The sequence below is a fragment of the Panthera uncia genome (genome assembly GCF_023721935.1).
Source record: "Panthera uncia isolate 11264 chromosome A3 unlocalized genomic scaffold, Puncia_PCG_1.0 HiC_scaffold_11, whole genome shotgun sequence".
In the NCBI taxonomy this organism is placed as follows: domain Eukaryota; kingdom Metazoa; phylum Chordata; class Mammalia; order Carnivora; family Felidae; genus Panthera; species Panthera uncia.
Window position 1 is genome coordinate 64413461 of NW_026057578.1, and position 20087 is coordinate 64433547.

The 20087-nt window shown below is 37.0% G+C and overlaps 1 protein-coding gene across 4 annotated transcripts in view; it reads right to left on the reverse strand.

The window, feature by feature from the left end:
* The window catches only part of PIGF (phosphatidylinositol glycan anchor biosynthesis class F), a 33350-nt gene that overhangs the window by 8011 nt on the left and 5252 nt on the right, over positions 1 to 20087 (reverse strand). For 3 of the 4 annotated variants that reach the window (XM_049650229.1, XM_049650230.1, XM_049650232.1), the window contains exon 5: positions 6686 to 6794. In XM_049650229.1, coding sequence (XP_049506186.1) covers positions 6686 to 6794 — 109 coding nt within the window. Of the gene's footprint in view, positions 1 to 2588; positions 2643 to 6685; positions 6795 to 20087 lie in introns of all 4 variants that reach the window. The other variant, XM_049650231.1, reaches the window with a different exon arrangement.

Genomic DNA, 20087 nt, shown 5'->3' on the forward strand with positions numbered 1-20087 from the left:
GCTTTTCCAAGGAGATCTAAACTATGGCCTTTTAGACAGGAAGAAGGGAAAGAAAGAGAAAGAAAGGGGGAGAGAGAGTGAAAGAGAGGAAGGAAGAAAGAGGAAGGAAAAAAGAAGGAAGGAAGGAGAGAAGGAAGGAATGGTAGAAGAAGGGAAGGAAGGGGAGGAAGGGAGAAAGGAAAGGAAGGGGAGGGAAGGGGTGGACAAAAGCTATTTCTGAGTCCCCAGCAATAAAGAGAATCAGGGTTAGATCCTAAACCTGGGCAGTACAAATAACACAAGGAGGCAATCAATGCGCTCTCCAATACTTTGAAAACCCAAATAATGGAATTTGTATTTTATGGTAATGCTAAAAATACAGTCATTAAACTAGTCCTTTTATAGGTCACAAATGCCTATAACATTAATTAAGCAGTAACTATGTGTCAGGTTCTGAACTAAGTACTTTAGAAGGATTATATAATTTAATCCTCACAAGTGGCAGAGCCAGGATTTGAACCTAGCAATAGCTCTTAATCATCACATTATCTACCTATTAATAAAACAAGTGGGTTTAAAAACTTTATGGCAAATTTCCTTTGCTCAGAATAACCAACATTTCTTAACCTCACATTCATTTTTTTTTAATAACATGAAACACTGGCATTTTTGATAAAGAATTAAGACATTTTCAAGATAAAAATCTCATAACTATTCTATAAAACATTTAGAGCATATTAAATCTGAATCTAAATTATTGTTATCAGTTAAATCCAGTCTTGTGTAATATTTACCTGTTATACTTACATTGAATATATGCTTTGTACACAGTAGGAACTTATGTAGCTATTTAGCTACAGCAAATAATTATAATGTACAAAGGTTTTCCACAGTCAGAATGTTTATTTTGTCAGTAACTATAAAACCATGAGCATTCTCTGGGAGTAAAGGGGGCTGCCTGGGTTACAGGCAATTTAAATGTTTATTTTCTTGCTGATATTTAAAGGCAAGTAATTAAAGCAGGGAAGAGAAGATATCTTGCAAATATTTTTTTTAAAAACAATAAAAATGACCAACATGGTTGTGGGTAGCCACCATACCATATTCTCTTTAATCAAATCCTCTTCCTGCCACCTGCAAGAGAAGGCTCCCCTCCAACTTTAAAGATGTCTACTCTCTTTTGTCACTTGTCATTATTTAAAATTCATACTAGTAAATGAAAAAAACTTTTTTCATGAGATTACATATTTTTTAAAAAATTTTTATTTTTGAGAGAGAGAGAGAGAGAAAGAGAGAGACACAAAGCACAAGTGGGAGAGGGGCAGAGAAAGAGGGAGACACAGAATCCAAAGAAGGCTCCAGGCTCCAAGCTGTCAGCACACAGCCCAATGCAGGGCTCAAACCCATGAACCATGAGACCATGACCTGAGCAGAAGTTGGACACTCAACCAAAAGTTGGACGCTTAACCGACTGAGCCACCCAGGTGCCCCAAGATTACATATTTTCAATAGACCTTCTTAGTCATTTGGTGATGAAATGATTTTAGAAATATAAATATGCTTGAAATTGCTCAATACAGAACTCATATCATTATAACCTTATGTTTGGCCTCTGGAACTTTATACAAAGTCAGATTTCAGTTCAAAGTATAGAAAATTGAACTAATACATGTAAATGTTTTCTTGTGGGGTTGTTTGTATGTGTGTTTTTAAAGAATACTCACTTGACAAGATACTCTTGTTCCTCTGACTAGAATATAAATAAAAGGAACAGAGAACTAAAATGTCTTCTTTATACATGTTATGCTTTAGATAATATTAAGTATATACAGTAGTCTCTTCTTATGAAATTTTGCTCTAGAAAAAATCTCCATTTTGAGGTAATGCCATATTTCTTTATCAGGTTTATTTGTTACTCTGGCAGATTCTGTCAGTATCAAGAGCCACACTGAGTACTTACTCTATGTAGTTACTTATGAAGAACAGAACAAAACAACTTGTTTGCTGAAATTAAAAAGTGAAAGAAAAAAATGAAGCCTCATCATTTCTCTAGTTTGTCAGCAAGTAACTGCTAAAAGAGAGAGGAGCAGGTGATTCTTATATGAATAAAGATGATTAATTATACATTATCATTTCACCAACAGTAGGTTTCATAATTTTAAAAAGATTATAGTGAATATGTAGGTCATTAACCTGGAACACTCTGAAAACAACCCAACAGTAAAGACAATTAAAGACCCAGTAATAGGGGTGCCTGGGTGGCTCAGTTGGGTGAACGTCTGACTTTGGCTCAAGTCATGATCTCCCGGTTCGTGAGTTCAAGCCCTGCATCGGGCTCTGCGTTGACAGCTCAGAGCCTGCTTGGAATCCTCTCTCTCTTCCTCTCTCTCTGCCCCTTCCCAGTTCTCCCTCTCTCTCTCTCTCTCTGAAAAATAAACATTAAAAAAAAAAAGAACTAGTAATATTCCAGTTGAATCAAACATTCTTAATGAAAACCAACACTTTTTACAGAAATTAACAAGCTGGAAAATCTTTTTTAAAAGTCAATAATTCAAACGGAAACTTTACATTAATTTAAAAAGTAAACTATCGATTTGGATCTAGCTTACCTCTTATTGTAAATAAGCACTGAGGTAGAAAAATGAGAGTAGGTAGCTAAAAGCCTGGACAATCCAAAATAGATAAATAGATTGAAAATCATCAACATATATATTTTCTATGCAAACCTAAACCCAGATTTTACAAAGGCACATCTACTCCCCACATATCAGTTTCTACTTCTACTTATGATTTAGACAGGTGTAAAATATCAAACATTTACACTCTGAAATATTCCATCTACATGCAAACTGACATGTTAATCACACATTACCTTACCAACTCATTAAAGCTGATAGCCCATAGTGTTTTATATATCAATAATTTGTATTTAGATTTAATTGCATGTATCTGAAAGTAATGAATCTACTACAGATTAAAACACAACTTGCTATGTATACTTTTCAATGATTTTGATTGTCCTGCTCCAATTTAGAAATCACTGACCCTGTTGAATGAAATTAAGTTCCATAGATGGTAACTTGAGTACAAATGAGTCTCCATCTCCTAGTGATCACTGAGATGGCCAAGGAAATATAAACAAAAACCTTTATCAGTACTAAAACCTTGAAAAGGGTATCAGTGACACAAACCTCCAGGGATGTCTATAACACATAATAGATTAATAGAATAGGGAAGGGAAAACCCACCAGACTTACTAAACATAAAAGAACAACTTGTCTGTCTAGGAGACATCTACTAGAAAACAAAGAATGGACTCAAAATAGGCATTTAAGTGCAAGACATATAATCCAAATCCCTTTAAAGCCCTTGGAAAGTGAGATACATATCAAAAATTTAACTCAGCTATTATCTAGGAATTATACTAGAGAAAATTGACAAATATGCAAAGATGTATGCTTAAAAATGATAATAATCACCATAATTATAACAGTAAAACAGTAATTGTGAAACTATAAACAATCTAAATGTTCATTCATAAGAAACTGATATATGATTTCACCCAAATAATGGAATATTATATATATATATATATGTAAATGTTCACTGACAAGGAATGAGCTCCATAACATACTACTGAAGGAAAAAAAAAAAATTAAAAATGACATATATACACCACTCATCATCAGGGAAATGCAAATCAAAACTACAACGAGATACCACCTCACACCTATCAGAATGGCTAAAATCAAAGACACAAGAAATAACAGGTGTCAGCAAGGATGTAGAGAAAAAGGAACACTTGTGTATTATTGGTGGGAACACAAACTGGTCCAGCCACTGTGGAAAACAGTACAGACATTCCCTCCAAAATTAAAAACAGAACTACCCTACGATCCAGGAATCACACTACTGGGTATTTATCCAAAAAACATAAAAACAATAATTCAAAGGGATACTTGCACCCCTATGTTTATAGCAGCATTATTTACAACAGCCAAATTATGGAAGCAGCCCAGTGTGCACTGATTGATGAATGGATGAAGATATGGCACATATATACACTGTTATATTATTCAGCCATAAAAAAGAATGAAATCTTGCCATTTGCAATGACCCAGATGGATATACAGAGTATAATGCTAAGTGAAATAAGTCAAAGAAAGACAAATACCATGTGATCTCATGGATATGTGAAATTTAAGAAACAAAACAAACGGGCAAAGGAAAAAGAGAGACAAACCAAGAAAGAGACTCTTAACTATAGAGAACAAACTGATGGGTTACCAGAGGAGAGGGGGGGGGGGGGGGGGATGAGGAAAATAGGGGGTGGGGATTAAAGAGTACACTTACCATGATGGAAAAAATAAAATGATTTAAAAAATGCATACCCAGCAATTCCACTTTAAGAATTTATCTAAGGAAATGATAGTACTATTTTCCAAAGACTTAATAAATAAGGATGTTAATTATGAATTAAGATAACAGCTAACGCTTCTTACACATAATCTCATTTAGTCCTCACAACTATTGCCTCCATGTTACAGTGAACCTGTTCAATAACACAGTAAATGGAAGAGCTGCGATCTGAATAACAGCCCTACACATCTAAGCAGAAACAAGAGCATAGAGGCCTTATAAGCTATGCCAAAGGGCTTGGACTTTATTCAAGGCAAGCAGTGAGGAAGCCACTGGAAGATTTTAAGCAGGAGAAATGACAGGATCAGGTCTGCAGTTTGCTATGTAAAGAATGGTTTGGCAGGGAGGACATAAAGCAAGATGAGAGACGCCTGTACAAGTTATAGAATTAAATGTAAATGAAGAGAAGATAGATCCAAGAGATGTTAAAAAACTAGAATCAACAGGGCACCTGGGTGGCTCAGTCAGTTGAGCGTCCAACCTCAGCTCAGGTCATAATCTCACAATTCGTGGGTTCAAGCCCTGGGTCAGGATCTGTGCTGACAGCTCAGAGCCTGGAGCCTGCTTCAGATTCTGTGTTTCCCTCTCTCTGTGCCCCTCCCTCGCTCCCGCTCTGTCTCTCTCTCCAAATAAATAAACATTAAAAAAAAAAAGTAAAAAACAAAACAAAACACTAGAATCAAAAGGGCCAGTGACCTGTTCAATCTGAGCTGTGAAGGGAAGGCAGTATCAGGGATGACTCTCAGGTTGATGACTGGAGCAAATGGGTGGATGACAGTGCTACTTACATCACAGGGGAGAAAGAAAAAGTTGAATTTTAAGTACATTGAGTTCAAGGTAGCTATGGAACCTCAAGAGGAACACACTGTTGCATTTATGAGTCTGAAGTTCAGAGGCCACGGGCAGGAGATAAAGATTCAGGATTCATTGGCCATATTTTAGTTGCAGTCATGGCCAATGAATAATGTTATGCAGGGAGAGTGAGAGAACAAAAGATGTTAGAAATCAAGGGAATACTGGTGTTTTAAGAACAGGTAGTCTGGAAGAAGCTCTCAGGGAGGCTGAGAAGGAGAAACTAGAGAAGTAGAAAGAAAAGCTGTGGACACTGTTGTTGTAGAAAGTCAAGATAAGAGTTTCAAGCAGGGAAAGAGTGTGTTTCCAGTGAGTTAATGCTCAGAGAAGCCCTGACAGTAAGGTCTAAAAAGTCTTTCTTTAATTTAGCAATAAAGTGACTAAGGACAGGGCATTTAAAAAAAAAAAAATGACATATACATTATAGTTATACACAGACAGAACTGCACAAATTATCACCAAAACACAAATGAAATGAGGGTTGCCTCTGGGTGGTTGGATATTTGATAATTTTTCCTTTCTCCTTTATAATTATTATTTTTTTTAAAATTTTCTAAATAAATATGTACTGTCTTTGTAATAGGAAAACAATTCTCTTCATGTTGAAAAAAAGAAAGTATGGTTTTTAATACTACAGTTCCATTTGGGAAAAATTATCTTGAGAAAATAACTGGAAAATCCATGAAAATATGGATTCAAGGTGTTAATCACAGCACTGTCTATGATAGTGAAATACTGGCAATAACCTAAAGGATCACTAGTGAATTTGCTAAATAAATTTAGGGATAAACTATATAATGGCATACTACGAAGTCATTAAAAACGAAGACAAAGATATATTCATTACTAGCTTGGTGCACTTCGAAATATTATATGTTTCCTCATCTGTAAAATGGGAATAAAAAGAACACTTACTCATAGTGTTTTAACCTAGCTTATTAGCTATTTCCTATTGTGATCAGAAACAAAAACCTGAGGTTTATGAGTTTCCCCTCGATATCATGTACCCCTACTTCAAAATGTACTTTGCTATATGCTTTTAAAAAATCTCTCAAAATTAACATTCAACTTGGCCATAAATCAAGTTAAGAAAATACGAATCTAAGAGCACAAAGGCAATGAACATCTAAGTTGAAAATAGGCAATTTCTGCAACTATACCTTGTTTTTAATAAATTCCTATAAATATTCATAAACTAAGCTTATTTATTCACTTATACATGTAGAAAAAAATAGTGCTGGAAGACAGAACCAGGCTGATCTGGATGCCAATGGGCCCTGTGGCCAATAAGAGGTAACCGAGATTACAGTGACAGGGAAGTGGCATCCCTACTTAACTGAACAACATCATTTATACAGGCATACTGGCTAGCTTCCTCAGTTTTACCATCACTGTACAAACATTTATTTTGTTGCTTTAAGTAGCTGAAACCAACCTGCCATGGTCTTTCCCAATCGAGTGGAATAGGGAAGGCGCCAAGCCATGTTCCTATAAAACTAGAAATTGTAGTGATCTGAAGACTGTTCTCCCAAATGGATGTAACTCTGTAAAACACAAATACGTAAATCATTGGTGGTATATACCTTAGCTGCTAGAGAATCAAACAGTGGTGCAAACTGACACTACACATATATGCTCTGTTCATTTAACGATCATCTCGAATTGGCGTATATTTACCATGAACTATTAACAAGTAATCGGTAAGAGAATATAAATGTTCTTCAGTGGGAAAGGTAATATGTGCAGCACATGGCGAAAGTCAAACAATATGGAAGAGAATTTGCAGTGAAAGCTGACTTCCTCCCACCCTTATCAACTCTGGGTCCCTTCCTAGCAGTAGCTACTATCACCAATGTAGTACATATCCTTCTGGAAATATCTTATGCATGCACAAACACATACACAATTTTGTTTAGAACGGTATGCATTTATGTATACATCCTTTATCAAAACTCAAATGCATATTTATAAACCCAATTTTGCTGTTTTGTTTTCCCTTGTTAATTATACTAGCTATACTAGTATTCCACTGCATGGAGGGAACATCACTTATTCAACTAGTTCTTCTGATTGCACATTTCATGTAAACAAATCAACACTATTTATTTGATGGGGCAGGAGTAGAGAACAAGAACAACAGATTTCAAAATATCCAGTGATTTCGCCTACCATCCTTATTGATTAAGTGTGTATCTTAGGGGGTAAAGGTGAAAAGACAGAATTCTGCCATTCTGAACCGGTCTGGGTTTCAGCCTCTCACAGTGTGACCACTTAGCCATGTGGAGCATGAGTCTGGTTACAGGAGAGTAAAATCCCACCACAGTGCAGTAAGTAGGGTCCAAATATTCACTTGTTCAAAATGAAAGGTTGTTATACACAAAGTTTATGAAAAGCAGTTTTTTCCAGCCGGTGTGGGAAAAAAGGAAAACATTTCTTCTGTTAGAGGACTTCTTTCATTAGAAATGGGCCATTACATACAAAATATACACTGAGTTAAAGTAGCCCCAAATGACAAGTCAGTTCCCAAGCCAATCCCTCTGTCACCTGTCTCTCTCGTTACTCCCCCTTGGTCCACCTACACAAGATAAGAGCTTTAGCTTGTCTGTACTGAAAACCAGGACTGGAAGAAGGTTGGAACCAATCACCGCAGGTCCCAATCTGTATTATTTGCTGGGCTTCACTGTTCTTTTTATTTTATATAACACCTAAAAATGCAAGTCAATTTCTTCAGCTAGCATTCAACAAAACAGAGATCTGTCCCAATCCTGGAGGAAAAAAAAACTGGGGAGTTGAACGTAAAGAGGGAACTCTACTGTTCAGGCAATTTAAAGGATTTTCTAGGGTTAATTTTTGACTATTTGTGGCTGACAAATGTTGACTAGCTTTCACTTAACACATAAGTCCTCTATGTTGCAATACATAAAGTGATGTGCCTAGAGACATAAAGTCTGGGAGAGGTTGAGAGTAAGGTTTACTTTCTGCTGGGAAGAATTTACTTCTCCCATTTTATGGAAGAAGAGGAAGCTCCATCAGAATTGGGAGAATGAGTGGCATCTGGGCTTGACAAACTGGAGACAGAGCTGCACTGCAGACAGAAAGAACTCAAGTAAAAGTGGTTGAGGCTGAGTGGAAGAATGGGAAATAAGGCTGGGTAAGTAGGTTAGAGTTAGGATTTTTAAAAATAGCACCTTTACTGAGTACAGTGAAAACCTGCCCCGGATAGCCCTTTCTCGGCCATACAATTTACTCACTTAAAGCACACAATTCAATGGTCTTTAGTGCATTTAGAGTTGTGCAACCATCATCCCAAAATGACACCCTTTTACCCATTAGCACTCACTCCCCAATTCCCCTTTCCTCTAGCCCCAGGCAACCACTTTCTGTCTCTAGGGATTTGCCTATTCTGAACATTTCATATAAATGGAATTTGTGATTGGCTTCTTTCACTTAGTGTAATGTTTTCAAGATCCATCCATTTTGTAGCACCTGAAAATACTTTTTTATTGTCAAATAACATTTTGCTGTATGGATATACCACATTTATTCTCTCTATGCATCAGCTGGACATCTGAGTTTTTTTGAGTTTTTGGCTACTATGCATAATGCCACTATAAACATTCATGTGCATGTTTTGTGTTCTCATTTTTCTTTGGGATATACGAAGAAATGGAATTCCTGGGTCATATGATAACGGTGTTTAATCTTGTAAAGGAACTGCCAGACTGTTTCCCAAAGCATCTGAGCCATCTTATATTGCCACTCGCAGTGTACAAGAGTTCCAATTTCTCCCCATCTTTGCTAATGTTCTTTTAAATTTTTTTAATGTTTATTTATTTTTGAGAGAGAGACAGAGAGAGAGCACAAGCAGGGGAGGGGAAGAAAGAGAGGGAGGCAGGGGATCCAAAGTGGGCTCCATGCTGACAGCAAGACAGCCTGATGCAGGGATCGAACTCGTGAACGGAGAGATCATAGCCTGAACTGAAGTCAGATGCTTAACTGGCTGCGTCACCCAAGCACCCCTCTAATACTTGTTATTATTTGATTACAGTCATCTCAGTGGGTGTGAAGCAGTATCTCATTGTGGTAGAATTAGGGTTAGGATTTTAGGAAAGCCTGAAAAGTCAAACTGAAGAAGCCACTGAAGGTTTTAAATCAAGGCAGAGATGATCAAAGCTATGTCTCAACAAGGGTTATGTACATGTCTTATCTAACCTTTAAGCTCCAAGTTCCTTGGGCTTGAGGGGCAAGATCCATGTCTTCACATTTTTCACTTTTATAGCACACTGAGGCCATTTGATATTTGTTACAAAAAGTGCAAACATGCAAGAGGCTGTCCTCCATTTTATTTGATGCACCCAAAGGAGTTTATGATCTTGCATATAATATAGGAAAAAAAGGAAACAGGAGCTGGTTTTAAAAATAGAAAAACTGTGTAGCCTATCTTTGTAAAATTAAAATTTTGCATTTATCAAAACCATAGTATGTATAAGCACCTTTAAGGTCCCACATCATATTAGATGAGCACACCTACTAACAATCCCTCCCTGCATCCCTCCCCACTCCTGAAATCCACTCCCAAGGCAGAAACATGAACTCGTCAGTGTTTCTCGAATGTAAAGAACGTACACTATGTATAGAGTTTGCAAGACTTAGTTACTCCCTGCTTTCTACAATGGAAGAAGAGGACTTAGCACTCTTCCCACAAGCCTCCCATCACCATGTGCTCATTCTCTCTGATTCACCATCCCCTCCTTGATGGTAACATCCTCTCCTCCCGGCTGAATCCACAGCACAGCATCTACATTAATATGACTACGAAAATGTTTGTCATAGCTGAACCACACAATAAACCACAGTCACATTTCCTTTCTTACAGATTTTAAATTTTCTTTGGATGTTAAGAACTGCCTCTTTTTCAATCTCTATTTGCTTAGGTACTTGTCACTAAACCATCCTCAAATATTCTAAAGAAACTAAACATCACCTCTAAATTCTTGTTTGTGTTCTTTGTTCTCCCTCTTTCTCTTGTGGAGGGCACCTCACCTGCTGCGAGTGGGACTGGTTGCCCTCTAAGCCTGAGGCACAGCCACTGTCCTGTAAGCTCCCTACACCATCATCCTATAAATTCCCTTTGCCTCTCTCAATGCTTTTAGGTCTCCTGCTTCCCAAATTCCAAGACTTTCTCCTATTTTCCTTTTTTTTTGTTTGTTTTAAAAGCACCTCCTTCAGTAGATTCCTGAGAAAGGGTAAAATAGATTTTAAAGATCGTTTAAAGTCTGAAAATGACTTTATTGCAGTTGTTGGAAATCATTTTGCCTTAGAAGTTTGAAGACATTGCTCCATTATTTTCTGTTTCCCACCTGAAAAGTTCAGACATTCTGGCTCCCAGTCCTCTCTAGGTAACATGTGCCCCCCCTTCCCCAAACCCCTACAACACACACTGCCCTCTCTGGTAGCCTTCAGAATCATCTTTTTCCTGGTGGTTATCTAAAATTTCACAAGCCTGTGCCTTGGAGTGGGTGTCTTTTCAGCCATAATGCTGGAAACCAATGAGCCTTTTTTTAAAACAATTTTTTTAATGTTTATTTTTGAGAGACAGAGTGTGAGTGGGGAGGGGCAGAGAGAGAGGGAGACACAGAATTGGAAGCAGGCTCCAGGCTCTGAGCTGTTAGCACAGAGCCCGACCTGGGGCTCAAACCCACAAACTGTGAGATCATGACCTGAGGAAGCAGGATGCTTAACTGAGCCACCCAGGCGCCCCACTCATGGGCTTTCTTAATCTACAGTCACAAGTCTTTTGGTTCTTGACATTTTCTCTTTAAAGACTTATAAAGTCTTGCTTTTTCTACCCAGATTCCTTAAGAATTTTGTTTTTCTTACTCTTTTGCTGGGAATACTACCATGTGGAATTAACCCTCTGATTTTTTTTTAATCTTTTAACCCATTTCCCATATTTTTGCCTTTTCTGTTTGGCTAAGGGATCTTTCTAACTTTGTCTCTACTTCTGTTGATTTTTTTTTCTTATTTTTTAATTTCCAGGAGCTTTCTTGTTCTCAGAATATTCCTTTTGACTGCCTCCTGTTTGTGTTTTATAGATGTGAAAACAATGGACATTTTAAGAGTTATCTTCTGGTCTTTATATCGCCTTTGTTTCTGAGTTTCCTTTTGTTTTCATTTCTGCCTTTCACTTTAGAGGTGTTCCTGAAATGTCCAATGATTGTTCATTTCTCATTCTACTTAAAACACTACATATGAAATGTCCAGAATAGGCAAATCTAGAGAGACTGGAAGTATTTTAGCAGTTGCCTGGGAAGGGGGGAAGGGGGTATGTAAGGGTGGGCAGGAGGGGGACTGCTAATGGGCAGAGTTTCTTCTTGGCGTGGCAAGATGTTCTAAAATTAGATTGTGGTGATGGTTATAAAGCTGAGCCTACACTTAAAAACTACTAAGTTGTACACTTTAAATGGGTGGGTTTTATGGTCTGAAGTTGTAGCTCAATAAATATATGTTTTAAAAAACAACAAAAAAGTGAACACTAAACAGATGACTAGATGTCCACTGTGTACAAGCGGGCTTCACTGTCCCAGGGACTGATTAGGGACCTTGGCTTTTAGAGAACCCCCAACGGTCAGTATCTGCAGGTTCTTCTTTTATACCATTTTCCACTGAAAGAAGTATTTCCGTACTCTGCCTAGATTGCGTAAGCCTGGTTGTCAGTGTTTTGGACCAAGCAAGTGAAAAGGACGAGGCAAAAGATGAGGAATCATTATTCAATACATAGAATTTCACTTAATCCTTATTCCCTCCAGAGGTTTTATCAAACAGGCTCAGGATGTGGGGACAGCCGGAGCAGTTGGGGGGTACAGTTATATTTTCTCCATCTTCCCTCCCCCACTACATAACCTCTAATGCTCATATTATTTTTGTAGTGTTTATATATTGTTCTGTAACCCTAATTTTCAACTATTTTTCTAATGTAGTGAGTCCCCTTAATGTACAAACTGAATGATTCCTCCATTTGGGGAAACTGTCTTCTGGCATATTTTGAATTAATTTGTTTTGTTATCTTAGGGACACTACTAGCTAGTCTTAAGCGCATCTCCTTTGTTCTCTGCATTTATCATTTCTTTTCTAACTGCTTTACTCTTCCCTACCCCTCATTTGTTTTGATTAGCTCAAACCTTTCCTCCATGCTAGAACTTGATTTTCTAACTTGTCTATATTTCTAATATATGACATGTGATGGTGTGGTTTGGATTCTCATTTTATTTAATTAATTCCGTAATCTCCTTCTCCACCTCATTTTTTTCCCATCATCTTATCTTTGAGCTCTTATTTTATCGAATTTATGCCCTTAATAATATTTTTCTATGATAAATTGGGTAGTTTGTTTTTGTTCCTTGAGTACTACTTTCTTCCAGGCTGGATTCTTTTCTCTTTCACATGCCTTTTTCTTCTTCTTATTCTATAACGTGTTTTTAGAGTTGCCATGCCATTTCTTTTCATCTTGCTCACACTTCACAAGGGCAGGCTGCCCACACTACATATTTGCTCAGATACCATGAGTGAATTATCTAGGAAGCTGTCTTCTCATCTTAACTACAATTTTTCCTGTCTTGAAGCTGAATTTTGAGTGCTGGATGTTATCTTCTACTCAGTTTTCTATAACGTGAGGCAGAAGAAAAGAAGGGAGGCAGGGTAAGGGATATGCTATCCCTGTAATTTAATCAATAATATTCAGCTGAAATTTAATAAATGGTTCAATAGATCCAACTTTCAAAAATTTCTGGCCAGGGCTTATGTATCTCATTAGAAATCAGACGACACGATGATGGTAACAGTCAGCCCCCTTGGCAAAGCCCAGTAGGCAACAGCCCTCATAAACTGATAAAAAAGTAAAAAGTCCTGATTGGGATACAGGGAAACTAGCATTCTATTGGTAGGTATATACATATTCTTCCAATTAGAACTTTAGTTTGGCAGTGTCTGTCAACTTCTTTTGATGTAGGAATTCTACTCCAGGAATCTAGTCTACAGGAACTGTTATACACATATATAGTTATATAGTACAAGGTGTTCATAATAACATTATTTATAATCCTGAAAATTTGATATAATCTTCAATAGGGAATTAAATAAACCATGGTACATGGAATGCTTGCCCAATATTCATCCCATCCCTGATAACCAGACTAATTAAATCATGGTGATCCCATTCTCTCTCCCAGTGATTAGCTTAGGAAGACTCAAGGGAAAGGACTGCTGCCATCTCACTAACAGCCTGAGGATAAGAACCAGGAAAATCAGTGAGAAGCACAGCTACACCTTGACTATCTATCTGTATCTAGAACCATACAATCTCTGCTATGTGAGATAATCAGCTTCCTGATTGTTCAAACCAATATAAACAGAAGTATTCTTAATTAAGGATGAAGATATACTAAAGACATCATGCAAGAAAAATTAGATTATACAAACAGTTAAAGGTGTTCCTAATAGGTAAAAAAAAAAAAAAAAAAAAAAAAGTAAGTTATAAAGCAGTGATAGTATAACCATTTTTTGCTTTTAAATTGCAAATAAGTGATATGTATGGACAAAATTAGACTAAAATCAGTCAGTAATGGCTGCTTCTTTGATAGGATTACTAGGATCTTGAACTTCCTATATTTTTCTACTATTCAAACTCTTACATATTCTTTTGTAATAAACACGATAAATATTTTTTGCATAACTGTGAATGTTTGAGAAGGCCAACTCTAACATCAAACAAATTAATCTATCGAATTAACTATTCCCTAACTCATTTAAAATTTGACATGCTTTTTATGCTAAATTCTTAAAGTATGATAAAAGTGCTAGGGAAGAAACCACTATCACTAAGTTATGGTGGAGGAATGAAAACTTAAGTTGCAGTTGCCCTCTCACGACAAAGTTCAAATTAGTTTTATACTACATCGACTGAAAGAATTCCCTTCTCCATAGCTGCCTATGCCCTGCACTCCTGGGTCTGCTACCTAAACCAGAAAGAGGTACTAAGGCAAACAGCAGTCAGCATTGGGAGTGTGAAATATACAAATGCTCCCTGACATTTGTCAATCCATTTGACAAACATTTCTGAAGCATTTGCTATTTGATTTCACTCATCATCTCACTCAGTTCTGACAATAACCCTGCAAAGTGCATATTAGTATTGTTCTAACAATATCACATATGAGGATCTCTGAAGTTAAATAGCTTATCTAAGATCACTTGACTACTAAGCAGTAAGGAGAGGGCAGGAACTCATTTTCTGACCCTCAGTTTGCGTAGCCTTCTAAAACCATCCGATGATCTGCATTCAAGTTACCTCTTACTGGCTATTCGAGGGCTTAGGCAAATCACTTAATCCGTCAGCTTTCTAGTACCTTCACCTAGAAGATGGTGAAAACAGGAGTATGCCATCAGACTGCTGTGAGAATTAAATGCTTTAAGACACATGAAAATGCTTTAAAAGTTATTACTTTTGCATATTACTATTTCATACCCCTATGTGATGTTAAATAAAATGTTTTGTATTATAAGTTGAGTATCTTTAGCTATAGTCCCTCAGCACCTTTTTTGCAGCCTACTGAAGTTTAAGTGACATCAGAGAAATCTAACTTTTTTTTTTTTTAAATCAGCACATAGCCCGAGGCGGGGCTTGAACTCAAGAACTGTGAGATCATGACCTGAGCTGAAGTTGGGATGCTCAACCAACTGAGCCACCCAGGCGCCCCCAAATCTAACAACTTCTTGATACAGGACTAACTTTCAATGTCCCCCCAAATAAGCTAAGTATTGGCAAAACCTGAACCCCTATAATTTTCATTTTGACTAGGTAGTATATTAATTTGGTTCAAATTTCAAGACACCAAAGGGTAGTTGGTGGAAAGTCTTCTGAGATGGGCTCCGAGCTTCTCAGATTCTCCCCCGCAGAGATAACCAATGTTTTTATCAGTTTCTTATGTATTCTTCCAAAGTTATACAGGTGTATCTATCCTCTCCTGCTCACTTTTTACACAAATGGTAGTATCCTACACACATTTCTTCACCTTGCTTTTTTCCATTAACAGCATATCAGTAAATAAATGGCTGGTTGTTTTTTTTTTATAGCTGCATTAAATTTAATTTAATCCTCTCCTTATTAAAGGACATTTAAGCTATTTTCAAAGCTACAATGAGAAATCTTACACATTTAATATTTTGTAGGTATGAAAATATATCTAGTACATAAAATCTCAGAAGTGGAACTGCTAGGCCAAAGATGGATACTTTTAATCTTTATAGGTATTATTAAACAAGAATTTGAACCAATTTATATTCCCATTGGCGCTTACTTCCCCAAACCCTTATCACTATGTATTATGAAACTTATATATTTTTTTCAGTCTGCTAGCTGGAAAATGGTATTTCCCTTCCTATAATTTTTAGTTTTACTTTGTTACAGATCCTTCTGAGAAGGGATAAAGTGCTGACAGGTGCAAAAACAAGGTGACAATAAATTTATTCTGCAAATCTCAAAAGATTCAAAAGGCAAATTTTATAATAAATTTTTACAAAGCTCTTTTTAACCCAGCAGAACATAATAGGCATTGCTCTAAGACATAGTTCAGGCTAAACAGAGAAACAGGTTAAAGCAGGATCAGAAAATATATGCATATTAAATTCATGGTAAGTTACTAAGAGAAATTAAGGATAGTTTCTCTGTTTCCCTTGAGTTTTAAAGTTTGATTTTTTTTCAATTCAAAAATATTAGGAATTTCTGTATAATAAGTTCTGCTAAAATGCTTGTTTTGAACATTGAAATTTGTTCCAATTTGACTGATATATTAGGGAACAATATGAGCAATTTAGTCTGTGAGAAACACTAAGTGAACACAAAAGAACTACACCCAATTGCACTAAGCAGTATGTGAATACACAAAACATGCACATCCCTCAAACATCTACCAGATAATCAAGGTAGTGTGGTACTGAGATAAGGATACACATATAGGTCAATGGAAAGAAAACTAAAGATCATGAATTTACGATCAACTGATTTTTGACAAGAGTGCCAAAATCACTCAAAGGGGGGAAAACAGCCTTTTTAGCAAATGGTTCTAGGACAACTGGCAAGCCAGGTACAGAAGAATCAAGTTAGACCCTTACCCCCATGGTACACAAAAACTAACACAAAATGGACCAAAGACTCGAATGTAAAACCTAAAATTATTTAACTCTTAGAAGAAGACAGAGGAGTTAATCTTTATGACCTTGGATTTGGCCATGGATTCTTAGAAATGACCCTAAACGCACAACAAAAGAAAAAAACAGATGAATTAGATTTCATCAAGATTAAAAACTTTTGTGCTTCAAAGGACACAATGAAGAAAGTGAAAAGACACCCCACAAAAAGAAAGAATGTGCAAATCATGTATATGATAAAGGACTTGTACTTAGAATATATAAAGAACTTAATAATAATAAACACGGCAAATAATCCAAATAAAAAATGAGGAAACGATCTGAAGAGATATTTTTCCAAGGAAAATATATAATTGCCAATAGGCACATGAAAAGATGCTCGAGGGGTGACTGGGTGGCTCAGTCGGTTGAGCGTCTGACTTCGGCTCAGGTCATGATCTCATAGCTCGTAGGTTCGAGCCCTGCGTCGGGCTCTGTGCTGACAGCTTGGAGCCTAGAGCCCGCTTCGGATCCTGTGTCTCCCTCTCTCTCTGCCCCTAACCCACTCGCATTCTGTCTCTGTCTCTCTCAAAAATAAATAAACATTAAAAAAAAATTAAAAAAAAAAAAGAAAAGATGCTTGACATCACTGGTCAGTAGGGAAATGCAAATAAAAAACACAAGGAGGTTAACACTTCACACCCACTAAGATGGTGATCATCAAAAGACCAGATAATAACAACTGTTGGCAAGGATGTGGGGGAATTGGAGCCCTCATACATTGCTATGTGAATGTAAAATGGTGTAGCCACTCTGGAAAACAGGCTAGCAGTTTCTTCAACAATTAAATAGGGAGTTACCATAAAACCCAGCAATTCCACTGCTAGGTATGTACTCAAAAAAAATAAATAAATAAAAATAAAAACCTATGTCCATACAAAAACCTGTGTACAAATGTTTGCAGGAGCTTAGCCATAACAGCAAAAAGTAGAAACCACCAGATGTCCATCTTGATGAGTGGACAGACAACATGTGGTTTACAGCCACACAATGGAATGTTATTCAGCCATAAAAAGGAATGAAGTACTGCATAGATGAGCTTTGGAAATATTATGGTACGTGAAAGAAGCCAATCACAAAAGATCACATATTATATGATTACACTCTTATGTCCAGAAGAGGCAAATCTATAGAACCAGTAATGAGAATTAGTAGTTGCTTAGGGCTAGGGGAGGGGAGATAAGGAATTGATAGCTAAAGGGTATGGAGTTTCTTTTTTGACGTGATGAAAATGTTCTAAATTTGACTGCAGTGATTGCTGCACAATTCTGGGAGTATATTAAAAACTATTGAATTGCACACTTTAAATAGGTAAAGTGTATGGTATTTGAATTATATCTCAATCCCTCCCTGACTTGCTGGAGGAGGGGTGGATGGGGGATGGGCTAAATAGGTGATGTGTATTAAGTATCAACTGTTAGGATGAGCGCTGGGTGTTACATATAAGCGATGAATCACTAAATTCACTCCTGAAACTAAAATTACACCACATGTTAACTAACTAGAATTTATATAAAAACTTGAAACATAAAAAAGCAAAAACAAAAACAAACAAAACAAAATCCCATCTCTCAGCTCTCTTAGTTTCCCTCATGTGTATGAGTCACATCTTCCATATCTGGTCTTTAACTTCCTGTCAGATTTCCAACAAACCTCCTTTACCACTTCATAATAATTTACAAGTGGCAACTCTTCCCACACCTACTTCCAAAACCAAATTTCAGGGTTTTTTCAAAGCAAAAGTACCATATTCATTATAATGTTTATAAATTTCTTAACTATTTAACATATATAAAACTGAACTATCATTTTTATTAAGTTCCTATCTTTTTTTATGTGTTACTGTCAAAGTTTTTGAGTGTTATGCCTCAAGCCTGTCTTTCCTCTAGGCTCTGTGTTTTTTATTGCCCAATTTTGCATAGTGCAGGGATTTCAAGGAATACATACGCCACATTATAGAAGAACTTACTGCGGAATGACATGACAACATCTCCCCCAAATATACCATTACCAGAAACACAGTTCAAAGCTGGATAAATCACCAATCCAAACTTACAATGTTTCAACTGGTCTTCACTATTTAAAAATTTCAACTTAAGGGGCACTCAGTGGCTCAGTTGGTTAAGTGTCCCAACTCTTGATTTCCGCTCAGGTCATGATCTCACACTATTGAGATCCAGCCCTGAGAGGGGCTCCATGCTGAGCGTGGAGCCTGCTTAAGATTTCTCCCTCCCTCTTTCTCTCTGCCCCTCCCCTACTTGCATGCACACATTCTCTTTCTCTCAAAAAGTAAGTTACAAAATTTTTTAAAATTTCAAACTAAAATGCTAAAAGAAATAAATGCCATTAGGGATACTATAGTAATGACGTGGGGAAGTTTTCTTTTTTTTTTTTTTTTTTAAAGTTTATTTTGAGCAAGCGAGAGCGAATGCACACACGTGCACGGGCAGGGTGAGGGGCAGAGAGAGAGGGAGACAGAGAATCTCAAGTAGGCTCCTTGCTGTCAGCGTGGAGCCCAACACGGGCTCAATTCCACAAACCATGAGACCATAACCTGAGCTGAAATCCAGAGTTGGGCGCTTAACTGACTGAGCCATCCAGGCTCCCCTGGGAAAAAGTTTTCAATGTTTACATTCCTATTTTCTAGAGACCTTATCAACACCAGAGGATGGTTCTGAAGGGGAACAAACAATATTCATTGCAAAAGGAAAAAGTCAGTAATTTATGGAGCCTAGTGACCCAAGATGCTTCCTCTGCACTACTTGGGCTGTTCCTTTCCAAATCACAAAAAATACCACTTTTATTTCAGTTTCTATGGCTTCATTCATTTCCCTAACATGGGAGTCATTCCCTTTTCTCTTCATCTCACCAAATCTCACACTTCTGATCGAAATCCTTTATAGGTCATTCCCCCCCTTCCAGCTCATTCTTCATTGGTTTCCTACCTCTCTGAGTTCCAACAGCACTTACTATATGATTTACACAATTTTAATCTCATATCGTTTGCTCATTTTATTCATGTCCCTTGAACGTACAGCTCCTCAGGGAGAGAATCATGGCTAATATTTCAGAATCCACACAAAGCTTGCACAGCATGGAATACAGAGTAAGAGCTCAAGAAGTTTTTGCTACTGGGTGATAAACAGGACAAAATAATGGGCACCAAATAACTTCACAGTTTTTTTAGTTACAATGTAACCATTTTTGTTAGGAATGATTTGAATGCGTTTCAAGAAGCTAAAATTTTAACTTAGCTGTGTTGAATATATATACATATATACACACACACGTGTGTGTGTGTGTGTGTGTGTGTGTGTGTGTGTGTGTATGGCTGCTAAGAAAACAAAATCCTGTAAAACCTCAGGTGTCTTACCACAAAGAAGCTAAACAAGAAATTATAGCTGTTTCACTAAGCGTTTTTAGACTGTAGACCCCAATTCTACATTATAAGATGTATGGAAGCAGTTTTATCTGTAGCAATTTTATCACAGTGACAAATCATCCCTGAGGAGTGATTTTCAAAGCCTTCTTTTGGTAGCAGAAACCTTTTTCTCAAACAAACGGCTAGGTGGAATCCTACCATACAGAAGAAA